General features: G+C 38.4%; 1 protein-coding gene across 1 annotated transcript in view; it reads right to left on the reverse strand.

The window, feature by feature from the left end:
- TTN (titin) overlaps positions 1–14,267 on the reverse strand; it is a 242,336-nt gene that overhangs the window by 65,409 nt on the left and 162,660 nt on the right. The window contains exons 218-245 of the mRNA XM_075710465.1: positions 14,136–14,251; positions 13,744–14,043; positions 13,202–13,501; positions 13,004–13,109; positions 11,682–11,878; positions 11,274–11,579; positions 10,902–11,180; positions 10,158–10,457; positions 9,753–10,055; positions 9,281–9,655; positions 8,880–9,182; positions 8,121–8,420; positions 7,744–8,040; positions 7,360–7,644; positions 6,975–7,268; positions 6,279–6,578; positions 5,863–6,171; positions 5,581–5,771; positions 4,368–4,797; positions 3,548–3,856; positions 2,990–3,138; positions 2,866–2,898; positions 2,637–2,766; positions 2,237–2,536; positions 1,832–2,149; positions 1,445–1,741; positions 1,038–1,337; positions 24–338 (exon numbers count right to left, since the gene is read on the reverse strand). Of these exons, the coding sequence (XP_075566580.1) occupies positions 24–338; positions 1,038–1,337; positions 1,445–1,741; positions 1,832–2,149; positions 2,237–2,536; positions 2,637–2,766; positions 2,866–2,898; positions 2,990–3,138; positions 3,548–3,856; positions 4,368–4,797; positions 5,581–5,771; positions 5,863–6,171; positions 6,279–6,578; positions 6,975–7,268; positions 7,360–7,644; positions 7,744–8,040; positions 8,121–8,420; positions 8,880–9,182; positions 9,281–9,655; positions 9,753–10,055; positions 10,158–10,457; positions 10,902–11,180; positions 11,274–11,579; positions 11,682–11,878; positions 13,004–13,109; positions 13,202–13,501; positions 13,744–14,043; positions 14,136–14,251 (7,442 nt within the window). The remainder of the gene's footprint in view (positions 1–23; positions 339–1,037; positions 1,338–1,444; positions 1,742–1,831; positions 2,150–2,236; positions 2,537–2,636; positions 2,767–2,865; positions 2,899–2,989; positions 3,139–3,547; positions 3,857–4,367; positions 4,798–5,580; positions 5,772–5,862; positions 6,172–6,278; positions 6,579–6,974; positions 7,269–7,359; positions 7,645–7,743; positions 8,041–8,120; positions 8,421–8,879; positions 9,183–9,280; positions 9,656–9,752; positions 10,056–10,157; positions 10,458–10,901; positions 11,181–11,273; positions 11,580–11,681; positions 11,879–13,003; positions 13,110–13,201; positions 13,502–13,743; positions 14,044–14,135; positions 14,252–14,267) is intronic.

The following is a 14,267-nucleotide window of genomic DNA, read 5'->3' on the forward strand; positions in this document are numbered from 1 at the left end:
AAATAGGAATGTAAAATACTTACCAATAGGATCTCTAGCAATTGCTGGATCAGATGGCATGCTTGGTGGACCGACACCAGCTGCATTGATAGCTGAAACACGGAACTGATATTCAGAGCCTTCAATAAGACCTGTAACTTTGTATGAAACCCCCAGTGTCATAGGTTTGATAGGATCACGGTTAACCCTGGTCCATCTCTTTCCAGTAGTCTCTTTGCGCTCCAACCAGTAACCAGTAATAGGAGAGCCACCATCATGTTCTGGTTCTTCCCAGTTTACAGTCATTGAGTCACGTGTTATACTACTAACTGTTGGCTTGTCACAAGGTCCAGGAACAGCTGGGGGGGGAAAAAATCACACATAGCTTGTAAAAAAAAAATGCTAAAGGAAGATGGAGATAGCTAGAGTGAAAAACAGAGCTATGCACTCACATGGTCACAGCTGCATTAGGCAGTTACCTATCTGCATAACACTCCTTCCCTCCTTCACCTTCCCATCCCTTTTCAGGTACATACACTTCTGTGAAACATAAAGTATCCTTCCTTCAAATAACAATTGTGAAAAATGTTTTTTTCTCACCTTCCTGGATCAGTACCTCATTTCAGTGCCCAGCCTAACCTTGGATGTTTTAAGAATGGTTTTCTCTTGCCAGCCTAACATTCCTTCTACATCAGAGCTACTCTGTCTAATTTCTCTTTCAAAACTCAACCAGGAAATTGACTCTTCCTAATCTATAAGGTCATTAATATCTCAAATACATCAGAATGACCTGAATCTTATCAGATAAACCCTTCTTCATATATTTAAATCTTAAAAAAGCTTGAGACTGTGTTTTGATATATAACAAGGAGGGATAAAGATACTTTTAAGAACTACACATGCTTTTAAGAACTAACTAATACTGCTAAAACTCTTCAAGCTATTCCAGAAAATTTACTCACGTGAAGAGAGAAAAGTAGTAGTGGTATTTAACAGATGCAGTACACATAGCAGTGTATCAAAAAACTGACATCATTTGAAAGCACATTCCTACTTACTGAAAAGGTTTCGTGCTGTTTCTGGTTCACTATCCAAAGGTTCTCCAATACCATATTTGTTTTGTGCCATAATGCGGAACACATACTCATGGCCTTCCATCAACTTGGGAACAGTGAATAAACATTCCTTAGGCTCATTAGTAACGGGTACCCATGTCCTCCTATTTGCTTCTTTTTTCTCTATAACATAGTTTGTAATCTTAGAACCACCATCATCTAATGGAGGAAGCCATGATATTGTCATTTTATCAGCCAAAATCGATTCAAATTTAATAGGTCCCACTGGAGGTCCAGGACGACCTAAAAGATACATTTTAATAAAGAAGAATTAATACAAATGCTATTAAAATAAAGTACCACATGAATGCTATCAATTTATGCAATGCATAAGAATTCTTGATATGTACCCAAAACGTTTAGTCTCATCTCCTTTGAAGCAGTTCCCAGATTATTTACAGCTGTTATAGTATATAAGCCTGTATCACTTCTGCGAGACTGTTGAATCAATAAGGTGCAAGTATCTTCACTAACGATCTTGTTGACATGTTGATCATAGAGCACTGGTGTTTTGTCATCTGGTTTCTTTGGAGAAGCTTTTACCCATGTTAATGTAGGAAAGGGTACACCCTTTATCTTGGCCACAATGTTAACATCTGTTCCTTCTCCAACCTCCATAAATTCTTTGAGTTCAATAGATGGTGGGCCTACAATGAAATGTTGAAAAAATTAACATACAAAAGTAGTTCATAATTTCAAAATGGAATTTGTGTTTACTGGTATCAGTTAGTACTTACATGTCTGATCTTTGACAATAAGTGGGCCAACAGTGGCTGAAGGCCTACTAGGGCCTGCTATGTTTACAGCTTTGACTCTGAATTCATATTCTCCACCTTCTATAAGATCCTCAACAGTAAACTTTGTTTCCTCCACATCACGTCTGTTGCATTGCTTCCAAGTCTCTTTCACTTCTCCAGTACGATCCCAGCGGAGACATTCAACATTATAATGTGTAACAGGAGCTCCACCATCATTCTTTGGTGGTTTCCATGTCAAGCTCACCGTGTTCTTGGTTACAAGGCCAATCTTTAGTTTAATAGGTGGATCAGGAGGATCTTCACAAACAAAACAGAAATGTGAATAAATCCACTGTACAGTACTATCTGGTTTTAAAGAATTTGTTTGACTTGGATTTTACTTACGGATTGGATCCCTGGCTGTGGTCCGTTGGATGGTTTCTGCAGGAGGGCCAACACCAAAACGATTTTCTGCACGTACCCGGAAGAAATACTCTTGGCCAGATATGAGATCAGGTACAACAAAGGAAGTACTTCCACAGTTTGCATTGACTTTAGTCCAGGCCTTCCCATCAATAGTTCTTTTCTCTATAACATAGCCTCTGATTCTATCTCCACCATCATCGTCTGGCATCTTCCATGAAAGTTTACAACTACCTCTTGTGATATCGCTTACTTTAAGGTCTTTTGGTGGACCTGGGACATCTGTTAAGGTAAAAGCACAACAGAAACAATTTTACATACGTATGTAGAAAAATAAGACTAAAACCTAGTATTTGAATACTTCAATATGTGTAAGCCATACCAAGCACATTGACTCTGACATGCACAGTTTTTTGTCCTGCTTTGTTCTTTGCTGTAATACTGTATCGTCCAGAATGACTTCTGTTGCACTCAGGGATGGTAATCACTGAACGTGTATCAGTTGCTTCCACCTATGTATTACAGAAAAGAAGAGAAGTTACAGATCAACTTGAAATATTTATGTTTGAAAGATGCAACAATACTAAAGTTGCAAAAATTGTTTGCTTTACCTGAGCTTCTTCAGGTACAGTATGACCTCCCTCCTATAAACAAAGGGAAATAATGTAAATATAAAAGGGGATAGGCTTAAATGTCTAGAAACACATGTAGAAAAAAGCTTTTTCTTTTACTAACCTTTGCTATTGTCTTTGCTTTTCCTTCAAACTCCCAAAATGTTTTTGGAACTGGACGACCCTTGATAACAGCTGGGATTTTAATTGTTGTGCCAGCACGACAAGACAGGAAATCCTGTGCTCCAATATCAAGGAAGATTTCTGGTTCCTCTGCAAAAATATTTAAATATATAAATTTTAAGAGCTACTAAAAGTAAATTTCTGTCAGCACTGAGCTAAAACCCCACACAAAGATGCAGAATGAATATTTACGTGAGAAAGGTTGGGTGTGCAAAAAGGAAGCTGGGAAGTATATGAATAGAAAAATTTGTGGTAGTCATTTCTTCATAAAATACATATTATTTCCTTGGTATGACTGTAGGTGCTTATCAGTTTTCTAATGGATCCTGCCCTGGTAATGGTCATCATGACACTTTCAAAAATGTGTGTCAATCTTTTGTTACATTTTTTCAAAATTTTTTGTTCTGTTTTGACTTTGGTTTGCTTGGCATCCTGCTTAAACATTCACAGCAGTAGGTGGCATTTAGATATAAGTACCTAAATTAATTACTACACTTACCTAGAATATCTTGGACAGGTATTTCTGATGTTGCAGGACTTGGTTCTGATTCTCCAGCAGCATTTACAGCTTTCACCCTAAATCGGTATTTTCTGAGCTCTTTCAAGTTGGGGATAACACATTCACAAGTAGGAAAGAGTTTGTCTCCTTCATTCACCTTCTTCCAGTCAGTACCACCTTCATCTTGCATTTCAACAATATATCCTTTGATAGGACTGCCACCATCCTTTTGTGGAGGCTTCCACGCAAGAGCTACAGATGATTTGGTTTTGTCTTTGACCTCTGGACAAGATGGTGGACCTGGCACAACTTGTAAAACAAGAGCAAGTAAAAATTACCTGAGAGTTAGTGTCTGCCTATATTTTTCTGAACAGTTTCTAGAAGAACGCAAGGATTTTAATTTTCTTCTGTCATACATAGCGTGTATGATCCTAGAACATGCATACTAATAACATACATTACATATATTATTAAGGGATACTTAAGGTACAAGTCATAAAGATTGAGCTCCTTAACAATAAAGAAAAACAATAATATAAAAATCTGTTTCTGAACTCAAGTTTATTTGGCAATGTTTGTATTGGTGTAATCACAGTTTAAGGTTCATAAAAGAGGTAAAAAAAATTAAATTAAAGCTAATTATTTTTAAAAAGGTGAAAAACAGCAAATCAGGAAACTACTTTGGTCAATATATTCTTTTTGTTTTAATGAAAACAAAGCATTGGATTAGTTGCACTAAATTAAACATAAATAATAGTAGCATATTTTGGTTCTGGTGTGATACAGTCCTTAAAAATACTCATACAAATTATATACTTACATATGGGATCTGCTGCTAAGGCAGGATCTGATGGTTCACTGGGAGGGCCAATTCCAGCAAGATTTTCAGCCATAACTCTAAACTGGTATTCAACACCTTCAGCCAAACGAAGCACATTGTACTCTAGACCTTTTACTGATGGTTTTGTTACTGGAGCCCTGTTAACACGTGACCAGTAGACACCTCCCACCTCTCTCTTCTCCAACCAATAGCCAGTTATTGGGCTGCCACCATCGTTCAAAGGAGGCTCCCAAGTCACCAGCATTGAAGATCTGGTGCGATCTAAAATCTTTGGCTTTCCAGGAGGTCCAGGAAGGCCATAGGGATCCTTAATAACAACTTTTTCTGAGAGACATTCATCACTTATTCCATATTTGTTTACAGCCCGGACTCTAAATTGATATTTTTCATTTGTTGCAAGATTCCATACCTGAAAAATAAGATTTAATCAATACTTGACTATTTTCAGAATAAACTTATTTGAAGTTATGCAGTGGTTTTCACTTTAAATTCTGTCTTGGAATCTCATCGACATACCTATGTTTATGTACTACACAGCTGTATGTAATGCCCTAGGGATATTCTTATTTCATGTGCATAGGACCAAACATGAAGAAAAATGTTTGGTTTTGCAGTTGGCAAAGCTATGAATAATGCTGGGAAATGGAAAGGAAGATGTCTTCTAAACTCAGCTGAGATTAAGCAGCAAAAGAGAACAATTTCTTTTGTTTTGTCACATGAGGAAAACATACATGCATAGATGGGCAACATTCATCCAGTAATTCTGCAGTCTAAATGGAGCACGAGCAGAGGTATCTATGCAAGTAACAGTTTTCATTAGATGTGTACTATTCATCATAGAATCATAGAATGCTTTGGGTTGGAAGGGACCTTTAGAGGTGACCTAGCCCAACCCCCCTGCAGCGAGCAGGGGCAGCTTTAACTAGATCAGGTTGCTCAGAGCCCCAGCCAACCTGACCTTGAATGTTTCTGGGGATGGGGCCTCCACTACCTCTCTGGGCAACGTGTTCCAGTGCTTGATGACCCTCATTATAAAAAATTTCTTTCTTATGTCTAGTCTAAATCTATTCTTCTTTAGTTTAAATCCATTATTCCTTGTCCTGTCACAACAGGCCTTGCTAAAAAGATTGCCCCCATATAGTTATTTTTTTATGCATACTAAAGCATGTAATAAAGATGTTTTATAAATTACCCCAAATCTTCTCTCAACAGCACTTTTGGAGACTTCTTCCCACTCAGATTTCTTTCTACTAGCATCACGTTTCTCAATAATGTAATGGGTAATTTCACTACCACCATTATCAAGAGGTGCATCCCATGTTAAATAGCATGATTCTGCTTTAATATCAGAAACAGCAAGATTTCTTGGTGGAGAAGGACGATCTGCATGAAAGCAATAGAGCATAGACTTACATTAAGAAAAAGGCAAAAGCATTTTATTAGCTGTCATTTTATTGAAATGTCATATCCTTACCATACACTTCAACATGCGCATTGCGAAATGCAGTGCCAAGACGATTGGAAGCTCTCACGGTGTAAGTGCCTTTATCATCCCTCAGTGCTGCAGGCAGGATAAGTTCAGTTTTTGCCTCACTTCTAGATACTTCTTCCTTGGTTATCTTAAGTGCACTGGATGTTTGGTCAATTAAAACTTCATTCTTGTCCCATTCAATCTTTGGCATTGGCAGACCTGTCACATCAGCAGGAATATTAACTGGTTCTCCTGCCTTCACTTTGATAGTATCTCCTCTCACAGCCAAACGTAATGTAACAGTTGGAGGTACTGAAAACAAGAAGAAAAATGACAGAGTGAAGATGGAGATGAAACAGCGAAATTGCCTTGTGGTGTTCTGGAGATATTTGTATGGCTTTTTTTTAAAGCAGATATACCTTCATCATCTTGTATAACTACATTGAGGGGCAATGATGGTTCACTTTCTCCAATAGCATTGACAGCTTTAACACGGAATTCATACATATGAAGTTCATCAAGGTTTTCAACGAGAAGAGATGTTTTTGGACAGAGACTTGCATTAACTCTTTCATAGTCTTTTGAATCATGTCTCCTCTTCTCAACAATATATCCTAAGACAGGACTGCCACCATCACTACGTGGAGGCTTCCAATCAAGAGTAATGGTTGACTTTGTCCTATCTGTGTACATGAACCTCTCAGGTGCTGTTGGAGGACCTGTTAACACAGATAAATCACAGTGAAAAAAACATTAAAAAATTAGAGAATCTTTAATCATATGGATACAGTAGCTCTGGCTTTTTAAAGCCATAGCTTTTGTATGCAAAGTATGTGAATATAGTTATGGATAGTATAAAGTTTCTCATGTATGTCAATAAAAAGTAACAAGTAGTGTCTCAGCAGACATCAGTATTTTGTTACATAAGGAACCATAGTAGTTTTACAGAACTGATTCAGAGATCTGACTGAAGTAATTAATCTAAGGCAGATGCCTTATCCAGGTAGTAGAAAAGTAAATACTTTCTGTATAGAAAGCAATCCACACAACAATACTGGTTTATTAACCTATAATTAAAAATTGTTTAGAAAACCCCATAAAATTAGTCATCTTACCTAATGGATCAACTGCAAGAATGGGTCCTATTTCAACAGGTGGACCAGTACCAAACTTGTTTTTGGCACTGACACGGAATTTGTATTCCTGCCCTTCAACTAGACCTGTAATATCACATTTAGATCTCTCTGTGTCTACAGCTAGTCTCCATGTATGCATTTTGGCATCCTTCCGTTCAACAATGAAGCCTATGATATCACTGCCACCATCATCTTCAGGATCAGACCAGTTAAGCAAACACATCTTTCTGTTTGTGACCACTGGCTTTAGGTCAAGGACTGGCCCAGGAACATCTGAAAAATAAAATCAAACAAGTGGGATAAAGCCCAAAGTTCATCTCATCAAAAGAAATACTCAGTTGATTTCAGAAAATGTTTTTCTTACCAAATACTTCTACTCTGGTTCCTGCAGATTTGGAACCACTGGTATTGGTAGCAGTAATTACATATCTTCCATGGTCTTTTCTCAACGCATTCTTAATGGTTAACTCAGATTTTGTGCCAACATTTTCAATAACAACTCGATCTTTGTCTAATTCACCCTCCTCCACAGCCCATGCAATGGTGGGAGTAGGACGCCCTGTCACAGTAGCAGGAATTTTAATAGTTTGCCCAGCCATGATCTGAATGCCTGCTTTGACAGAAACATCCAGCTCAACAGTGGGAGGCTCTGCAGAAGAGAGAGAAACAGTTCATTAGTTCAAGGGGGAGATTAAAAAACACCTTTTAGGCAGCTGGTTATTTCTTGAAAATAATACGATTACAATACCTTTAGGTTCAGCAACAGTTACAGGTTCAGTTTCACCAGGTGGTCCTTCACCAGCTGCATTAAGTGCAGTAACACGGAGTTTATAGTCTGCACCTTCTCTGACTTCTTTAACAGTATACTGTCGAACCTTAACAGGTTTCTCTGTGCAACGTGACCACTCTTTTACTCCCATCAGTTGTTTGTATACATGGTAACCAATGATATCTCCACCACCATTATATGCAGGAGGTTCCCATTCTAACTCAATAGAAGTTGAGCTCGTATCAGCAACCCTTGGAATTGGTGGACCAGGTGGCACTATAAATAAATAGGTGTAAGTTAAATGCTATGAATCGTATTGTCATATGTCTGCTATCAGCTTCTGCTAAGCTACTTACTTATTGGGTCCTGTGCAGTTTTTGGATCTGATGGTGGACTAAATTTACCAGGGCCGGCTGCATTTTCAGCACATACTCTAAAGATGTAGGTTAATCCCTCCAACAGTCCTTCAGCTTTTATTTCCAGAGCATTCACAAGGTTCCTGTTGACCCGAGCCCAATGAGTACTATTAATTTCACGTTTTTCAATCCAATATCCTATGATTGGGCTGCCATTGTCTTTTGGTTCATTCCATTTAACCAACATGCTGTTGCTGGTAACATCTTGCACATCAGGCTTATTAGGTGGATCTGGTGGAGCTGAAACAAAGAATTGTAATTTTGTCATCGTTGCTGTTTTCTTCAGAGCTTACTCAAAGCTAAGAAAGAACTGAGATATGAGAAATGACTAATTTTAAGTCATTCATAGTTTTTCTTCTCTTTCTTAGAAACTTTGATTCCTAACTACAATCAGTAATCAAACTTGCAGTGGTTCTCTCTTTTGGTAGGAATATTAGTCTATTGAACACAGAGAATGACACTATTCGGATGTTAAGTGTTTTAAGTGTAAAGTTTTATGACAGTGATTGTCATTCTTATTTCTTTACTACTGAAATTAGAATGTTTTCAATATTTCCCTTTATTTCAATGGTTTAAAATGTGCAATAAATAATAATTACATCGCTCACATTTCTTCTGGGAAACATCACATAGATGAAGCTGAGTGTTCTAAGAGTCAGTGGTTTTCTGAAAAGGTTGTATTTCAAAATTAAAACTTACAGAAAGGATCTTTCGCCGTCATTGGTTTTGAAACACATGGTGGTCCTGATCCAACTCTATTTTCAGCAAATACACGGAAGAGGTATTCTTTTCCTTCAATCAGTTTTGTTACATGGAATTTGCAATGCCTGAGTGTTGAACTGACAGTGACCCAGCCCATTTCAGCTTTTGTATTGTCTTTCTTTTCCAGTACATAGTTTAGGATTTCACTTCCACCATCATCAAGGGGAGGCTCCCATTTGCAAATGACAGAATTTTTCCTAACATCTTCAAATATGAAGTTGACTGGAGGCCCAGGTGTATCTGTTAGTAAAGCAAGAAAAACGGTAAGTACTCATCTTGTGCACTTCTTACCCAATACTCTGAACAACTAGGTGTTTTTGAGGACATTCATTACATACCTAACACATTGACTTCACATGAGGCTTTTGCAACACCATGATCATTTTCCACTTTAATTGTAAACATGCCATGGTCAGCTCTGATGGAGTCACGAACTGATAGTACAGACTCTCCTTCTTTATGGTTGTCAATACTCGTACGTTCTGGCAGTGAAAGCTGGAAAGGTTCTTCTTCTACAGCTTCACCCTTCTTCTTCCTTGTATATTTTGTTACTCTCTTTTTTATTTCCTCTGGTCTGACAACTTCATCATTCCTCAACCAAGTGATAGATGGATAAGGTGACCCTGAAATGTGTGCCTCAAGTATGATCTCATCACCTCTCTTCACCTCAAGGCCAGACTGTAGGTTTGCAGCAAGGAAGACTTTTGGAGCCTCTGTAATAACACAGAATGATAAATGGAGAGTAGCATCTTCCAACATGTTTGAGGATGTATGGCAATTGCTACAAACAATCAAATGAACAATTCGTACCAATAGGATCCACAGCTTTCACAAAAGGAGTAATCCGAGAAGGCTCACTGATGCCAGCAGCATTTTCAGCACGAACACGAAACTGATATTCGTTTCCTTCCTCAAGACCTTTCACTGGATAAGTTAATAGAGGTACCAGATAGTCATTGCATCTCTCCCACCTCTCCTTGCCCTTAGCGAGCTTTTCTATTATATAACCCATAATCTTGCTTCCACCATCAAACAGGGGTGGTTTCCATGTAAGTGTTACTGATTTTGATGTTGGATTATGGACCTCAAGGTCAACAGGAGGATCTGGAGGTTCTGTGGAAGAGTAGCAAAAGAGGGATCATATGAGAAAAGAAAGTATGAAGATTTTAGTTAAAATTCAATTTGCTAGATTATTTAGTAGTAAAAAAGCCTTACGTTTTGGGTCTTCTGCAATGATCGGGTTCCTTAGTTCAAGATATTCACCTCCTCCAATCTTATTGACAGCTTTAACACGGAAGTAATATTCACTGTTTGGGATAAGATCTTTGACTTGCCATGAAAGCTTATTTTCACCAGACATGACTGGGATATATGTTCTACGACCAGCCTCTCTGCGTTCCAGAACATAATGCAGAATAGGAGTACCACCATCAAAGTCTGGAGGTTCCCAGGATACTTTGCAAGAATTCTTAGTTACTTCGCTTGCCTTAATGTCTTTACACTGTCCAGGTGGACCTGTTTTAAATAAGAATAATAAAATTAGTTAACTAAATAGATGGGAAACTGTATTCCTACAAATATGAAATTATATTGCATTTCTTTGCTTTGCAGAAAGCAGACCAAAACTACAAATGTTGGCTATGCAGCATATATATGAATTTGCATTCCTAAAGGTGAAAAATATTCAGAATTCTTATAGGCTTTTTTAATATTCATATGATGACTATTCATAATAATTGAGCTTTGAGCAGCCACTGACTATTTAGACCAGCTTGGGGTAAAGTGTTTTTTTCTTGTGGGATTTTGCTACATTAATGCCTTTATGGCAATCTATATCTGTCTGAGTTGAAGTCATTCCTCCACATGGCTGAAGAGGGGTTCTTCTAGTCCTTTCTTCTGTCAGCTGCAGGGCTCAAGTCAGGATAAGTATCTTTCTCAGAGTGGAAGAAGCCTAGTTACCTATGACTTTGACGTTAACTGAGCCAGTTGTTGATGCCAGCCTGTTCTCCAGTGTGATAGTATAAACACCAGCATCAGCATGAACACTGTCTATGACTTCGAGCAATGCAGAGGTGTAGTCACTCTTCATTGTTGTCCTGTCACCAGCTTTCAACTCTTTGCCATCTTTGTGCCATGTTATAGTTGGGGATGGAACGGCTCTGAAGGGTATAGGGATACTTAATTTCTGTCCTTTAACAACAACAATGTCACGAGTTTTCAGATCAATGGTTGGATTGCCTGTAAAAGTAAGTATAGTATTACTAAAAAGTTGCCAAACACCATTGTTTTTTCAGTTATGCAGATCTGGAAAGAAAAGGAATCTATTCTTACAGTCTGGGTCCTTGGTAACAACTTTTTCTGAGATGTCTGATGGCTCACTAGCTCCAACAGCATTGACAGCTCTGACTCGCAGCACGTATTCCTTGTCTGGAACAATGCCTTCCTCCACTTTACATTTTAGATCTTTTATTGGACGAGAATTGATTCGCATCCATTTTTCCGTTCCTGCTTCACACATCTCAACGTTATACCCAATAATAGGGCTTCCACCATTCTTCTCAGGTGGTTTCCATGCAATGCAAATGTGCTTTCGACCTGCATCTGTGACATGTAAATCCTGAGGAGGTGAAGGAGGGCCTGCAGAAATGGAAAAGGATTGTGTCACTTTTCTCCCAGAGTATCTGTTCTACACAGTACACTGCTTCCATCATCCATACTGCATATTATACTACTACTTACTTGTTGGATCTTCAATATGAATGAGATCAGTTGGTTCACTAGGATGACCACAGCCAGCTTCATTTTCTGCACGAACCTGGAACTGTACATCTGTACCTTCAATGACATCAGTCACTCTGAAATTGCAATCTGGACCAGCTGTCTTGCCAGCTTTTACCCAGCGAGTGGCTAGTTTTTCTTTCTTTTCAATAACATATCTGAATAAATTGGGGAAGATACTATCAGACACCTGAAATATGAACACTTCAGACTTCTTGCTCAATAAAATAGATGAAGAGAGAGATTAGAATAGTTTGGCGAAAGGAGAAGTAGAGAGGGTCATGCGTGACAGATTCAATGAACTTTACTTCATGCATCAGCCACTTAGTCCTATTAGTCCTGGCAGGTCTTGGATGTAATGGGGCTGACATTACTGACAGACCCAATTCTGAAAGCCAGTTCCTGAACTTCTGCTGTGTTCTCAGGTTTTAGAGAGCTGCAGAGGTAAAGGAACCTCCAAGCTATACTTGTATCTTTGCTAGTTTGGATCTCAGTGGTTAGTGCACTCAGAATATTTGTAGATGTCATCTGGGAGTTATGCAGCTGTCAAAATTCTACCTGTGATAGGCTATGGGAAAGTAATATTACCGACTAATGGTGGTTAAAGCGACTTATGTTGCTTCAGGCAGATCTCTGTAGCTGTCAGTTTGCTTAAGATATGCTTACTGTGATTGGGAAGGAGAGGAAGAGTGAAAATATAAAGAGGAAAAATCTAACTGGCATTCAAGGTGAATTTCAGAGGACAGATACTTTAGAAACCAAAGAAAAGGACAAGTTAGAAGCAACCCAAAGGAGCAGAACAGTCTGTTTGAAAAGTGTAATAAAGAAGAGAATGAGCAGAAAAGAGATGAGGCTTCATCTTAACTGAGTGTACACAGTTCGAATAAGAAACTAAGGCAGAAGGAAAATGTAACAGTATTACTTTGTAGATGGGTCTAAGTGGCTACAGCTCTGGATGAACGGGAGAATATGGTTGCATTAATTTTTTTTTTTTAAATGTTATATACAGTTCAATTTAATCTGATCTGATTAGATGATGTTTTGAGGATGTTGACACATATTCATTATTCATGCACATTAGGTTATTTACATTTGCATAATTTCCACATTTTAAAAGTAAACCCTTAATTGCTTTGACCACATGGCTTCTCTTTTATATCCATGCAGCTCTTTTTCATGTAAAATGTGTCCATTTAAAATCTAAACATTTTGAGAGAAATGTCTTCATTCACGAACAGACCTTCATCTACAGGAAACACTACACAAACTTAAAATGACCTTACCTTTGAATTGGTCTGCCACCATCATTCTTAGGTGGCTCCCATTTCAAATCAACATGACCTTTTGTCACTTCAACTATTGTAAGAGCATATGGAGGTCCAGGGGTTGCTAAAGAAAAAAATACACACATTAGAAGAACAGGAATCCATTACACGTGAACCATTTCTATTGATCGCTCAGTAAGCAAATCTGAAACTTACTGAAAGTATCTTTAGCAAGTACTGAATCTTCGATTTCACAATAGTCACTCTGTCCAATGGCATTTTCAGCAGCCACACGGAACACATACAATGAGCCTTCAGTCAGTGGGCTCACAGTGTACTTGGTATCTTTCACTGTTGTATCAACTGTCTGCCAGCCTTTTCGCCTTACATCTCTCTTTTCAACAATGTAGTTGGTAATTGGGGAACCCCCATCTTTTTCTGGTACTGTCCATTTAAGATCTGCTGTGTTTTTAGTAATATTAATAACCTCAAGCCACCGAGGTGGTGAAGGAGGATCTGTAAAATAGAAAAAGAGGGTAAAACAGGTTAGTGTATTTCCCAACAAAGATCTTGGAAGACAGGGAATACACCAAAACTATTAAAACACTGTATTTTCTTAGCTGAAGCAGGGCAGATTCTGATATTTCATAAGCCTTCCAAGAGTTCACTTAGTATCTACAGAGACAGGCAGACATGGGGCTTTCTAAAGACAGAGACAGTGTATTTGCAGTAGCAGCACATTCTGAAACAATACTCACAGAGCCTCTCCTTGCACAGCACAGGGTCACTGGGTTCACTGGGCTCACTCTCGCCAGCCTTGTTCACAGCTCTTACACGGAATGAATATTCTTGTTTCTCCATAAGCCCTTTGAGGAAGTGTTCAGTTGTGGGAACTCCTTCAGCTACTCTCACCCACTCATCCGTTCCGGTCTTCAATAGTTCAATGACGTAAGATTCAATCTTTGCCCCTCCATCATGTTCTGGCTTTGTCCAGTTCAGGAATAATGATGTCTTGCCAACATCTTTCACAGTTGGCTTTCCAGGAGGCCACGGTGGATCTAGACAGGAGTCCAATATTAATTACGTGATTGAAAACAAAGAAATTTTTTGTTGTTGTTACATTAAACCATTAAAAATATGTTTATTATACCAATTGGGTCTTTCACTAAGATTGGCTCTGTTTCTTTGCTTGGCTTTCCAGGTCCTGCAAGATTCTCTGCCAAGACACGGAACTTATATTTCTTCTTATTTGTAAGACCTTTAACTCTGGAAATAAAAATGA

The sequence above is a fragment of the Pelecanus crispus genome, chromosome 5 (genome assembly GCF_030463565.1).
Source record: "Pelecanus crispus isolate bPelCri1 chromosome 5, bPelCri1.pri, whole genome shotgun sequence".
In the NCBI taxonomy this organism is placed as follows: domain Eukaryota; kingdom Metazoa; phylum Chordata; class Aves; order Pelecaniformes; family Pelecanidae; genus Pelecanus; species Pelecanus crispus.